The sequence below is a fragment of the Rhamphochromis sp. 'chilingali' genome, assembly GCF_963969265.1.
Source record: "Rhamphochromis sp. 'chilingali' genome assembly, chromosome: 13".
Lineage (NCBI taxonomy): Eukaryota > Metazoa > Chordata > Actinopteri > Cichliformes > Cichlidae > Rhamphochromis > Rhamphochromis sp. 'chilingali'.
In genome coordinates, this window is record NC_137940.1 from 11,584,051 (window position 1) to 11,598,144 (window position 14,094).

The window sequence follows — 14,094 nt, forward strand, 5'->3', positions numbered from 1 at the left end:
TAATCCATTTATTTCAACAAAGTAACTGTATTCTAAATACCACCTTTTTAAACGGTAACTGTAACGGAATACAGTTACTCATATTTTGTATTTTAAATACGTAACGGCGGTACATGTATTCCGTTACTCCCCAACTCCACAGGTGACTTACAGTTTCAGTAGTGATAATTTAGGTGGGTCTAACTATTTACAATAACTGGAAGAAAAATGTGTGATACAGAGGCTGTGCTCAGCTCTCTTGTCAAATTCAGAGTGTTAGCTGATTTTCAGTTTCATAACTTAGTGGGTAGCATGCTCGAGTTTGTACATCAGTGATGTTGATGATGAATGGATATTTTTAGGTGATCTGTTTCTCAGGTTTTGTTTCTTTAATTTTCAGTCAGCCACCATACATGAACTATTGATATCCTACACATACACACTTTGCTACAGTTTTGGTTGATGGGAAACTGAACCCTTTTGTTTGTGGACTCAGGCAAGGCCAAGTTAGTAACACTATATTTTATAGCTAGTTTCGCTGGTGATGCTTTTCTTCTTTTTAATTGTTAAAATGATGTCAAAACTTCAAAAAATGAGGTGCAGTCAGTAACCTCAGAGTGGTTATGTTCATGTCTTTTATAAAGAGGGAGGCAGTTCTGAGTAAAGCTAACACGAGCACTGATGACCAGCCAGTGTTGGTCTCTGTTTGCACAGAGTTTCTCGCTGTATTGATGACCCAGAGCCTCTCCGATTCTGGATAAGAATGCAGCAGTTTCTAAACTTGCTATATTTTGTAATCCTAAATTGCACACAGTTGGAGTACTGATGAGCTGGGATTAATTTCTTTTTACATTTTATGCAGAAGGAGAAAACTGAGTGCGTTTAGGCAACTTTGTCCTGGTCGTTGTGTCCTTGGGCAAGACACTTTACCCTACACTCAGAAAAATTATGGTTCTTAAATGGTTCTTCAGATGTCTCCATGGTTCTTTAAAGAACCATCATACGTCAAAGAACCTTTTTATTTTGTGGATGGTTCTTCAGCTATTACAAATGGTTCTTTAAAGAACAAAAGGTTCTTCATCCTTAGCAATCTAAGTTTGATGGTGTAAATGGCATAAATATTTATTCACTATAATGAGGCTGTGAATTATACTGTGTGTTTTCTTTGTGTGCATGTGTGTGCGAAGGGGGAGGGCAGGATACCTGGCAATTACCCTTTAAGAGAAGATGGTAGGAAGCTGAATATTCAAATAAAAGTTAGAAATATTTGCAAACAGTAGACACAATACACACATTCAAATACTGTACTTTAGTTTTAAATTTTAATAAAGCATTACTATTTTCTACTCCAAGGCATTGCTTTTGAGATTATTATATATTTTTGAAAATATAGCATAATGATAATACTAGTTATTGTAAACTTTACAAACCACCCAGCAGTATGTAAAGTCAAATTATAAAATACAAGTAAATAACAATTGCAGAACAGAATGTCAGTGTAATGAACACACACTTCGTTTTGACAAAGCGCACTGCTTAGGTAAATGATCTGAGTAGTTGTTCATCACTGAGCAATTTGTTAATATGTGTTTCGAGCCAAATAAATGACAGGGAGAGAGAGTGACGTCAGCACACGTCATACTATAACCTCCCGGGAGCGGACGGAGGGGTCCGTCGTTGGGATGCGCATGCGCAGACAGAGTGTGCGAGCGGCGGGCCTTGACCTTTCGGGAAAAAAAACTCACGGACGGTGACAGCGAGGCGGATAACAGTCTTCAGTACCTGCTGGACTTTGAAGCTGTGGATTCTGGGACTGTTGGAAAAGGTAAAACATTTTCATTAAAACCTTATTACTGTTTTGTTTTTGTTACTCGTCATTGTAGCTTGCTGTTAATGTTGTGCTAACAGTAGCGATTAGCTAGATACGTTAGCCGTTGATGTCAGCGCAATTTAGTATCCAACTGTTTTCTTAACAAAACCACTGTTATAATTAAGTGAAGCTGCTCCCAGCTAATTTGAACCTTTGGCTTCTAAAATATGTGGTTCAATTGCGTGCTGCGTACATAACCTAATGTCAGCTAGACCGAAATTAAAATTTAATATATTGTTAAAGTCACTAAAATGGCGCCTGAAGCCTGTTGTGGCGTGAGCTCTGTGTCTGCTCTAGAAACTCTGAAATTCTGTAGATCTGAGCCGTACATTAAATACTCACATGAACCTGTACTTTGAATTCTGTATGAGCTGTATAAAATGCAGCTATGCATAAGAGTTTTGAATGAATAATTCGATTAGATAACTCTTTATTGTCTAATCAAATTATATAGAAATGAATATAAATGTGACATGAGAAGGTGTCTTTGACTGTTCCTGCATAACTTAGTTTCGGACTAGTTGACAAGTTATGCTCCGGTCATTTGATGTTTCCAAGATAGATGTTCTTTTGTAATATAGTTAATTTTTTTTATATTTCATTTATCCACCATCATAAATCATACATACAAGCTAAGAAGAGGTCGTTATACTAACAAGAGGTATCAACGCTGGGCCAAAGTTCAGCACATGGTTAAAGTTTGTAATCCAGCCAGGGTGTAAATATCACTCAGCAGCCAGAGCTGAAGCAGGTAGCATCAACAGATAAATCTACTCTACCCGGCTTAAATCACAAGAGCACCTCTGACCAAAAAGCTGTAGATTTTTCTTGTTTGCACAAATTAATCCAGATTCACATTAATTGTGTTCACAGCTCCAACAAAATGAGGAAGAGGAGGGGGAGAAACACAATTAGGTTGAATTACAATTGGATGGAAGGCGAGGACAAGGAGAAGGAAGCTTAGGATGAGGAGGAAGAGAAGCAGCAGGAGCATCTTTAGGGCTCCCTATGATGAGGTTTGTTTCATTAATATGGTCCTCTCACAAAGAAAGATGACTTGTTTTAGTTCACCTACTTCCTGTATTAAATAGTGATGTGCAAAATGTTGTGAAAAACCATGGAGCAGGTATGTATAGTGCATCTGCAGGTAAATGAACATCAAATCTCTAAGACAGACTGAAATCTGTATATTTATCACCCTTATGATAAAACCCACGTCAGCCATTGGTTTATGGACTTTGTATTTTGAAGCCTCAACATTTGCTTTATTGCTGTTGCTATGTTGGGACCATATTAGGATGAGGGATCAGAATCTGGAGTCATGCACACTATTGTTTCATTTAGTGTGTATCCATAAGATTCGTACAGCAGATCCAAGTTGTGCCTTGAAAACAGGAAAGTCGTCTGCATAGAGGAGAACTGTAATAGCAGGCTTTTACAAAGTGAGGCTTTGTGCACTCGTTTTACTTCTGTCACCCTGTTTTGATGCAGATTTCACTTGAAATCAGGCAAGAACTGGACTTATTTTTTATAATGTGTTCTTGTGAATTAATTGTGTATCGCATATGTTTGATTTGACTTTCTGCAAGACAACAGTCGTCCACTGGCCAAAAAAGTTTTCCAAATACCTCCACGTGATCTAGCCTGGATTTAGAAAAGAATAGCAAAAAATCTGCACCTCCTGCTTCAGATGAAATTTGTGTTTCTGTGTTCAGAGGCAGCGGTGAGAGGGGAGACCTCGGCTCATCCAGCTGGAGAGCCTGACCAGGAGGAGTCGAACATTAACTCAGCTCTTCCAGGGCACCCTGCAGACTCGGCTGTTGGCAACAACGAGGGATGACGTGAACGCCAAACAGGAGTCCATCACAGGTCAACTGCAGGTATGCGAGTCAGACCTTCTGAGGAGGGTTTCACTTCTCTCTCTTCTTTATAATTGACTCTTTTCTCTCTCTTTCAGCTCCTTGTCTCAGAGTGGGAGGGGTTTGAAGCACAAAGGGAGGAACTTGTCGTTTGGTTGGCTGATATGGATGTCTGCCTGAGTGAGGTTGACCAGCTGACAGGAAACACCAGTGAAAAACTGAAACAACTGCAGGTGTGGGCTTGTTTTGATATGACATATATTTGATATGATACATACGTCAGAGACATTATCCTAATCTGAACTAACAAAGGACCATGAGTACAACATGAAACGTACATTACATAGCGTAAGGCTGAAGTTCATTGATCATTTTAATCATAAACTTGTTGAAATATTTTTACTGAACATGCAAACATCTGCTGATGAAAATGTGTTGATTTATTGGTCTGTTATGAAGCTATTGCTATTTCTAATGTGTTTTATCACTTTCTGATGTTTTATTAATTAAACAATACATGTATTATTTGTTGTGTTATCTGTAGCTATAGTATTTATATATATTTATTTATAGTATAGCAAATATATTTAATTATTACTGTTTAAAACACTAACTGACCCAAGACTTTGTGGACTGGTGCCAGCTGAACTACCTCCAGATCAACGCCAGTAAAACCAAGGAACTGGTGGTAGACTTCCGCAGGCACAAGCATTCTCCACTGCAACCACTGAACATCCAAGGTATGGACATTGAGGCTGTGGACAGCTACAGGTACCTTGGTGTTCATCTGAACAATAGACTGGACTGGACTCATAACTCAGACGCCCTCTACAGGAAAGGGCAGAGCAGGCTGTACCTGCTGCGGAGACTCAGGTCGTTTGGAGTGGAGGGCCCACTCCTGAAGACCTTCTATGACTCTGTTGTGGCTTCTGCTATCTTTTATGGCGTGGTCTGCTGGGGCGGCAGCATCTCTGCTGGGGACAGGAAGAGACTGAACAGGGTGATCCGAAGGGCCAGCTCTGTTCTAGGATGCCCTCTGGACCCAGTGGAGGTGGTGAGTGACAGGAGAACGGCGGCTAAGCTGTCATTCCTGATGGACAACATCTCCCACCCCATGCAGCAGACTGTGACAGCACTGAGCAGCTCCTTCAGTGGGAGACTGCGGCACCCACGGTGTGGGACGGAGAGATTTCGCAGGTCTTTCCTCCCCACTGCTGTCAGACTCCATAATAAAGACTTTAACTGATCAAGCACACACATCCATACATGTGCAATAATACTAAGTGCAATAATCCTTTCTGTCATCGTTGTATTTTTACTCAGTTGTATATAGTATTTGTATTTGTATTCTATTCTTATCTTATTGTATATTTATTTTATTTTATTCTACTGTATATAGTATTCTATTCTGTACAGTTGTGTACTGTATTTATTCTTATTGTATTCTAATTTTTGCCTCATAACTTTTGCACTGTCCACTTCCTGCTGTGACAAAACAAATTTCCCACGTGTGGGACTAATAAAGGTTATCTTATCTTAATATGTGACATGTATTAGTAGTGATGTTGTGCTGAGGGTTAAAATGCCTTTTTGTTTTTTGGTAACTACAAAATGACAATAAACCATTAATATATGTCTATGCTGTGCTAGTATTTATTTTGCCCTACTCAAATTCAATTTATGATGCATTTTATTTTGAAAGATTTAAAATGGTTTTTTAAAGAACCACTCAAAAAAGGTTCTTTAAAATGGTTCTTTTAAAGAACCATTTGAAGGACCTTTTTAAAAATGGTTCTTTAAAGAACCATTTTTAAAAAGGTTCTTTGAAAAACCATTAAAGGTGCCCCAAAGAACCATTTCTTGATGGTTCTTTGGGGCACCTTTAAAGGTTCTTCAATGAACCACTGAAAGAAATGGTTCTTCAAAGAACCATTGTTTGAAAGGTTCTTTGTGGCACCAAAAAGGTTCTTCTATGGCATCAGTCTAAAGAACCACTTTTGGTTCCAGTTGGCACCTTTATTTTTCTGAGTGTACCGCCTACTAGTGTTGGCCAGAGGGGCCGATGGCGCGATATGGCAGCCTCGCTTCTGGCAGTCTGCCCCAGGGCAGCTGTGGCTACAACTGTGGTTTGCCTGCACCAGTGTGTGAATGTGAGAGTGAATGAATAGTGGAATTGTAAAACACTTTGGGTGCCTAGAAAAGCGCTATATAAATGCCATCCATTATTATTAATAATTTTTAGATCTCTTGGCAATCATCTACAGTGCAGGAGACTGTCAGTATCTTTTTTTAAAATCCTTACTACAGCCCTGTCAAATCGTAATGCAGACAATTCAAAAGCGTCCTTCCCTGTCGAGACGCGCATAAGTGATGGTGAAAGCCTACATGAGGTGATTAAAGATATTTAACAGCTTTAATGTAAAAAGGTTCCTATCAGCCTCTGAAAACCTGTACTTGTAGAGCAATGACAGCATGAAGGAAAGCTCATAGTGCGTGTGGCGATACTGGTAATAGAGTCGGCTTGTCGGAAAGGCAGGACAGGATAATGGTTCGATAAAGATTACAAAGAGGAGGGGAGTCAGAGGACACCCCTGTCTCGCCTCACAGCTGAGCACAAAAGGATATTTGGCTGAGAGTAATTATAGAAGCTCATGGAGAGTCACAGAGGGTTTGAATTCAGCAGGTGAAGCCTGGTCCGAACGCTGCCATCAAGTAAATCTTTATTATCTCTGAAGGGCAATTTGTTGTGCTGCCAGTGGTCAATTAGGATCAAAAAGCACATATGTAAGAAAGAGCAAGAAAAGAGAGCAGGGCAGTGCCATCGATGCGGTTTCAAAGGCATCAGACACTCGGAGGAGAAAATTCTTCTTTTCATGTGAAATTAAGGTTTATTCACATACATTCAACCAATATAACATGTTTCTGCATCAGAGAAACTCCGAATGTCAAACATACATCCCCCTAAAGTTTAAAATGTTCACATATGAGCAGCAGCTGTGGTCAGCCTGACTTCAGCTACAGTGGCTTGCTCCGATGAAAAAGAAATAAAAAGAAAAACTTACATATGTTCATTATCCAAAGGAAATAACTATTTCACCAATATCCTCTGTAATTTTGGGGCCTCAAAGATGGATGATGGGCGGATGCAGAAGCACCTCTGTGTTCATTACAACTACCAGACGTACTTTAGTGCCTAGCTGAGATGCATTCGCAGTGTTTGTTTCTCTTGTATTACTTTACGTACTACTCTTTTTTGCTTCTTTACATTAACAAACAGACTGGTCACGTTTAAGGAAGATATGCCACTGAGCAAAATATGCTTATTCTCTTTCCTCCCTGGGATAAAAAGATTGATAATATTTTCATATTTGCTGATAAGGTGTAAGACAAGCTTTAAGCGTACCAGGCAGAATGAACGCAGCTAGCCTGCCTCTGACTACAGATAAAAAGGAAACAAATGCAAACACCTCAAGTTCACTATAATATATTTTATATTTCATTTGTAAAATACAGAGTTTGAAAACACAGCACAGAAGCCTGAGAACTATTCCTGAAGACTACTTGAAGAAAGTACATGGAAGCTGCGTAAGAGGTTTCAGCTGTTTTTGCTTTATATATTGTATTTCCATGTATGCTTGCACATATTTCCATAAATGTCTGTTCAAATATCCCAACCAAAATTATACTTAACATTATGTTTATTAACGTAATAAACTACTAATATACTGATCCACAGGACCTGAGACTGAAATGTAACCCTCCATGTTTTCTTTCTTTTTCTTTTAACTTGTGGTTAAGTGAGGGTGCTATTAACTCTGAAATTTACACCTAAAGTTAATTTATACTTTTGGACTGTGAGATAACTCCCACAAGGGTATGATACTTCACCAAATAATGACTCTGTCCGTTCTTGGCAGCTCTTGAGATATAAAAGCTAAACATTTTAACAAATGAAAGGATGAAACCTGGTTATGTAATACAGATATTGCACCTGTGCAGGCGATAACGGCTGATGACATAATGTGTCTCTCAGACCAAATGCTACATGAACACAGGTCCAATCCAGAGAGAGCGTCAGCTGGTAAAGATTCAGTTTTCTAAGTAAAGAAAACTGAATCACCTAGAAAAAACTGTTTCTATGTGTTTTTCGATTAGGAAACGAAGTTCATCTGATAATTTTAAAATCAACCTAGGGAACGAAGAAATAAAGGAGGTCAAACATTTTAAGTTTTTAGGAATAATCTTAGATCCACATCTTAAATTTGACAAGCATGTAAAGAAGATCTCTAAGACGGTCAAGGCTAATCTGAATTGTTTTAAGTTAATTCGGCACTATATACCCACTTCAGTAGCTCAGTTATTTATGCATTCTATGATATTTTCTCATTTTTCATATTGTATGACAGTTTGGACCCAAGCAGCGCCATCTACAATTCAGCCTGTGGTATCCTTATATAATCAATCTTTAAAAATAATGGATAAAAAATCTGTTCGGTGGCATCACTGTCACGTTTTAAAGAAATATAATCTACTTAGTTTTAAGAGTTTTAATCATCTGTGTTTTCTTAAATTAGTTTTTAAATGTATAAATAGGATGGCCCCAGAGTCCATCCATCCATCCATCCGAGGCCGGGTCGCGGGGGCAGCAGCCTAAGCAAAGAGGCCCAGACCTCCCTCTCCCCAGCCACCTCCTCCAGCTTATCCAGGGGAACACCAAGGCGTTCCCAGGCCAGCCGAGAGATATAATCTCTCCAGCGTGTCCTGGGTCTGCCCCGGGGCCTCATGCCTGGAACACCTCCAAATCCTGTCCATAAAAATTATGAACAGAACCGTAGACAAAGGGCAGCCCTGGCGGAGCCCATCACCCACCAGGAATGAGTCTGACTTATTGCCGGCAATGCGAACCAAGCTCTTGCAACGGTTGTATAGGGATCGAATGGCCCGTAGCAATGGGCCAGACACCCCATACTTCCGCAACACCTCCCACAGGACACCCCGAGGGACACGGTCGAGTGCCTTCTCCAAGTCCACAAAACACATGTAGACTGGTTGGGCAAACTCCCATGCACCCTCAAGTATCCTCGAGAGGATAAAGAGCTGGTCCAGTGTTCCGCGACCAGGACGAAAACCGCATTGTTCCTCCTGTATCCGAGGTTCGACTAGCGGACGAACTCTCCTTTCCAGCACCCTGGCATAGACTTTCCCAGGGAGGCTGAGGAGTGTGATTCTCCTGTAGTTGAAACACACCCTCCGGTCCCCCTTCTTAAAGATGGGGACCACCACCCCGGTCTGCCAGTCCACGGGTACTGCCCCTGATCTCCACGCAACATTGCAGAGGCGTGTCAACCAGGACAGCCCTACAACGTCCAAAGCCTTCAGGAACTCAGGGTGGACCTCATCAACACCAGGGGCTCTGCCACCAAGGAGTTGTTTAACTGCCTCAGTGACCTCGCCCCCGGAAATTGGCAGGTCATTCCCCTCATCCCCAGAGTGTCTCAATACATCCAGCGACAAGATAGTATTTGTATTATTAGGAGTAAGGTGAACGGCAACTGCAAGATATTATATCGCAGATCTACATTCGGTCAGTCAGCTTTTTTTATAAAGGCCTGCCATCTGTGGAACACACTTCCAACCGATATCAAATTGATTACAGACATTAGATCTTTTACATTGAAGGTTAAAGTGTGGTTAAAGGGAAATCAAAGATGTAGTCATTTTAACTAATGATTTTAATTTTATTTAAAACTATTGTCGAGTAACTGTAATTGTATTTGTGATGGAATTTGGTTTTATGAAAATGTATGTTTTATTGTAAAATGTATCTATTTAGATTGTAAGCCCAACAAGGGACAATTGTTGAAAAAATTTGCAGTAGCTATAAACCTATGTGCGGCACATCAGTTTCCTATCTTGCACTTGAACTATGTTAAACTGCACTGTCCCTTTTAAATAAATAAATTCAAACACTGTTGTCTCTCTTCCTGCCATCAGTAGTACTCCTGAAATAATCTGTAATTAAAGATTTGGTTTCTGTACACACAATGTGATTCTTTGTGAATTAGTAATGCATACTTCTCAGGAGAATATATCCTCTGATGGGTTCTCCACGCTGCATTGTCTGGTGATGTTTCGCATTTCAGTTTTAGATTTTAGCTCTCCAATCACCTCAATAGATAAGAACAGCATCTGTATCACTGCACGCTTCATGCTAATCCATGAAGACCCAGAGATACATGAATGCAAACATCATTTCCACAGTGAGAACTGTGGCCTCAGACCATGGCCCAGTAGAAGCTGGAAGTCATTGCTCAATAAAGTCAAGTGGACTCGATAGTCAAGGAAAAGCAACAAGTGTGATCTTGAGAACACCTTCTACCCTGGGTAGAAAAAGTTACAGCCAGAAAACCTTTATTCCTTAAATCTGATTCTTCCACACATGTACTTTTGCATTCAGCTGGTTTGTGGCTGTACGTTTAGAAGAACTTTGAGGTTTTAATGGACGCCAACAAAATCAAAAAGTTTCTCTTAGAAATCAACAAGCTCACCTGCAGCTTCAGCTCCAACTGACAGATATGCAGTTACCGAGGCCGTAAAACATATTATGTCTTTCCACAAATGTATTCAGCAGACATCGCTATATAGATAAAAGACTGCGGTGCATACAGTAGAACAATGCTTTGGTCAGAGTAAGAGACTCGCTTCTTTCTTCTGTTCTCTGTGTCTATTGTCCTGCTGATCAGTCGCGTCTTTCACCACACTGATTTCGTTTTTCTGCATCAAGGCTATTTTCATTTATGCTTTTGCTTTGTCATTTCCTGCGTGTTGTCGTCTCTTCCACGCTTCCACCATGCTGCGTTCTCTTGTCATTTAGCTTCCTTATCAGGCTGAGCACGGCTGTCGCTTGTCATCAGAGTTTTGAAGTTTCCTTGCTTTCATTTTAGTCCGAGGCATGGCAATTTTTCATATCTGTTCTGCGCAAATTTGTAATTTTCTTCTCTCAGTTTGTCATCACATTTTATCACTGTGGGTCTTTTTTTATCACTTTACAAATCAAGTCAACCGATTTCAAATGGATCAGTGAGATTGTTTTTCTTTTTTTGTTCCTTCCCATCAGCGTATCTGAAAGCACCTGGCTGATAATGTTTTCTCTGCTGGACTAAAGTACTCACTCATTAGTACAGTGAAGTTAAATGAGCTGATCACAGTAAAACATCACTAAACGTTATATCCAGTTTGTTGATGACAGCTTAGTTGGAAATGCCGCATAGACATGTTGAAAAAAATTAGGTGTCTGATTTTTCACGTCTGATGTAAGACTTAGAGGTAATTTTACTTAAGGGCTTTCGACTAGCCTGTAGGTTTAGGATTGATTCACAGATCTCAATAAGTTATTAGAAGACAGCTCGCGCTCATCTGGGATTCATTTTTGGATCCATAAGTTACCATAATTTTAAAAAATTATAAAACTATTCAAACTCTACTTACCAAAATGGACACAGAGACTTTTTTGAAAGTCTGCACATCCAAGCATCCTATGAGATTTCTGAGATGAGAAAAATGCTGCAAGGATTGCTACAGCAGCTTCACAGTCTCGCCACAACTATCAACGTGACCATGCCCCAACTTTAGGAATGAACAATATAAAACATAGATTGTAACTAGCTAAAACAAACAAAAAGAAGAACTTGTTTATTTCTGCTGTAAAGTTGGGCCTTTTAACGTCGAAGTCTATGGAGACTGACTCACGTTGAGAGCAAGAATCAAGCGCCCACTACAGGAACTGTAGTTGGCCCAACTTTCAGCTCTTGGAGTTATCATCTGGATTTAATGCACTGGTGTGTGACCTTTCTAAGCAAGGTAAAGTTTACATGCAGCTATTTTGTAACCCATCATTTGTCTCATGACACAGATATTTCAGTACACAGTTCCAGTAAATGCAAAATCTGAGTCTCATAGCGGTTCTTGGCTTTGAATTAATTCCCAAAAGTATGTTGTCACCCCTTGACCGTTTAGTATTGTGTGCTTTCACTCTCCAGCAGCTTTATTTTTATATTTTCGCTTTGGGAAATCTTAAATTTTGTTGAGCTGACATTGGACCAACTCATATGAGACAGTTGTCACACATATCAAAGCCATTGCTTTGATATGTACCGGCCAACAGAAGCAGTGAAGTTAATAGGGTTTAATGCCCCTGAGGCCAAATCGGAGCAAATCCCTGTAGTGTAGATGAAAAGTATTGCGGAAAGCCTGAAACCAGAGAAGCTGGTATAGCAGCAGATTAATGCGCACAGTGACACACCAAGTAGCGATACATTGAAAGTTCACTTGTTCACATACAAATGTTCACGTACAAATGTTCCATATCGCCAACATTTATCAACACGATGGTATGTAAAATCAGTCCAAATACACACAACTGTGTGTTTGTTGCAGCATTTACAGTAGTTCATTTCTTCATGCACACCGCTGATATTTGGAACAAATGCACTTAAAAGTGTCGTTCATACATTTCTATCAGCACTCCTTTTTCTGCCTGCTCTGTCAGACCAGTCCTGTGAGAGTGTGTGGATAGCAACATGTGAACCCATACGGAAAAGAAATAGTAAAAACTTATATGTGATTACTCATGAAAGTGGCCACTTTCATGAGTAAATCATATAAGGCTTACATGATTTACTCATGAAAGTGGCCACTTTCGCATTACTTTCATACATTGTTTTAGTAAGTATCCAAAACATACAAGTTTCATTATATAATTTTTCAAGGGATCTTATATCTGTTTTCACACTTATATGATTTTCATACAAGTTTCACACAAGACAGATACAAATTTTATAAGATTTATATATATCTTTTCCATATGGGAAATTAGGAAGGATTTCATGCAAAGGCGAGGCCCGCGTGAAATGAAAGGACATACATAGGAAATCTGGGAAAGAACAAAACAGATAAGCTGATTCATGAGACGAGATTTAAAGGGTAAGACGAAGCTTCTTGGCCTGACTGAGATACGGACGAGACATTTGAATATGTCGTAAATGAGAGCGGGTCCTCTCAAAGTGATCCAGCAGAGGTTGTCATGTTGAAGCCTTTGTTATAGTCGTGTCATTTCTGAATGAGCTTCTGACATGGTCCACTGGGTCAGATCTAAAAAAATCATTTCATCCTTGTTTTTTATCATGAGAACCAACTTTGTCTCTCAGTTCTAGACGTCACAGCGTGGAGTCGCCTTTGCTCTCGTGTCCGTGTGGTACACTGTGACCACGGCACAGCTTAATGATGCTTAGATATTTTAAGGATGTGTGAGTACATTGGATTCCCTACAGGAAAACATTTTCAGAAGTGACCACTCACAGTACAGCTGTCGATATTTAGATGAGAGTAAAATGACAAAAATGGAAAAAAATAAAAATTAGAAAGATGCTACTCATTCTGCATATTATCAGTTTAAAGCCTAGATTCTTAAAGTGTGGCTCAAAGCCCAGTGATGGTAATATTGATATTATTTAAGTGGCTTTTGAGTTCAAAAAGTAAAGAATACATTAATAGTACATTTCAATCAGATATGGCAGCAGAGAATGAAACTGAAAAAGCATGTTGAATATCTCCAATATTTCAGTTTTCTTTTATTGATCATGGCCCCCTCTCACACATTCATGTCAACACACTTGATATTATAAGGTGAATTTGACACCTCAAGGTGCTTTACAGGTAGGCAGAAATCTCACAATATGGAGAGACCCCGCTCATCAGACAGTCCCGTATGTGGAAACACAAACTCTGTTTTTTTGGAAGGAGAAGAGAGAACAGAGAGAGACCACCTAATACATGCTACAGGAGAGAGAAGATTAAAGCTAATGACGTGAAATAGTAAGCCAATGACAGGAGGGGAACTGAGCACAAGTGTTCAATGCATTATAGCCTGTCCACCAGCAGCCTGAGACTATACCAGCATGACTAAGTGATGGATCAGGTTCATGGTCACCTGATCAGGCCCTAACTATAAGGAGTCTAATCTTAAACCCACAGAGGGTTTCTGTATGCTAAACCTAAACAGGGAGCTGGCTCCACCGGAGAGGGTCCTGAAGGTTTTAGAAACTTTAGGAACCACAGGAAAAAACTTGTTTTTAACAGGAAGATCTCTTTAAGATGTGATGGGGCCTGATCATTCAGGACTTTGTAAGTAAGGCGAAGGATTTAAAATTAAATTCTGGAGGCAATAAAAAGAAACCAATATACTATATATACACTGGTATGTCTTTATTTGAAACAATAAAGCTGTTGTTTGATGTGTGGGTTCTCCTAAGTGGTCTGTTCCTGAGGGTGGCACTCCATTATAAGGGCAACAGTGTTGGTTGCCCTTTCTCTCTCTATTTGTTGTCA

At 39.7% G+C, this 14,094-nt stretch overlaps 1 protein-coding gene across 1 annotated transcript in view; it reads left to right on the forward strand.

Moving 5' to 3' along the window:
• Positions 1-1,741: 1,741 nt before the first annotated feature.
• The window catches only part of LOC308408757 (uncharacterized protein), a gene marked incomplete at its 3' end in the record, with an annotated part of 40,824 nt that continues 28,471 nt past the window's right edge, over positions 1,742-14,094 (forward strand). Inside the window, exons 1-5 of the mRNA XM_080901168.1 lie at positions 1,742-1,804; positions 2,723-2,865; positions 3,565-3,729; positions 3,807-3,941; positions 4,352-4,762. Coding sequence (XP_080757294.1) covers positions 3,873-3,941; positions 4,352-4,762 — 480 coding nt within the window. The 5' untranslated portion in view covers positions 1,742-1,804; positions 2,723-2,865; positions 3,565-3,729; positions 3,807-3,872. The remainder of the gene's footprint in view (positions 1,805-2,722; positions 2,866-3,564; positions 3,730-3,806; positions 3,942-4,351; positions 4,763-14,094) is intronic.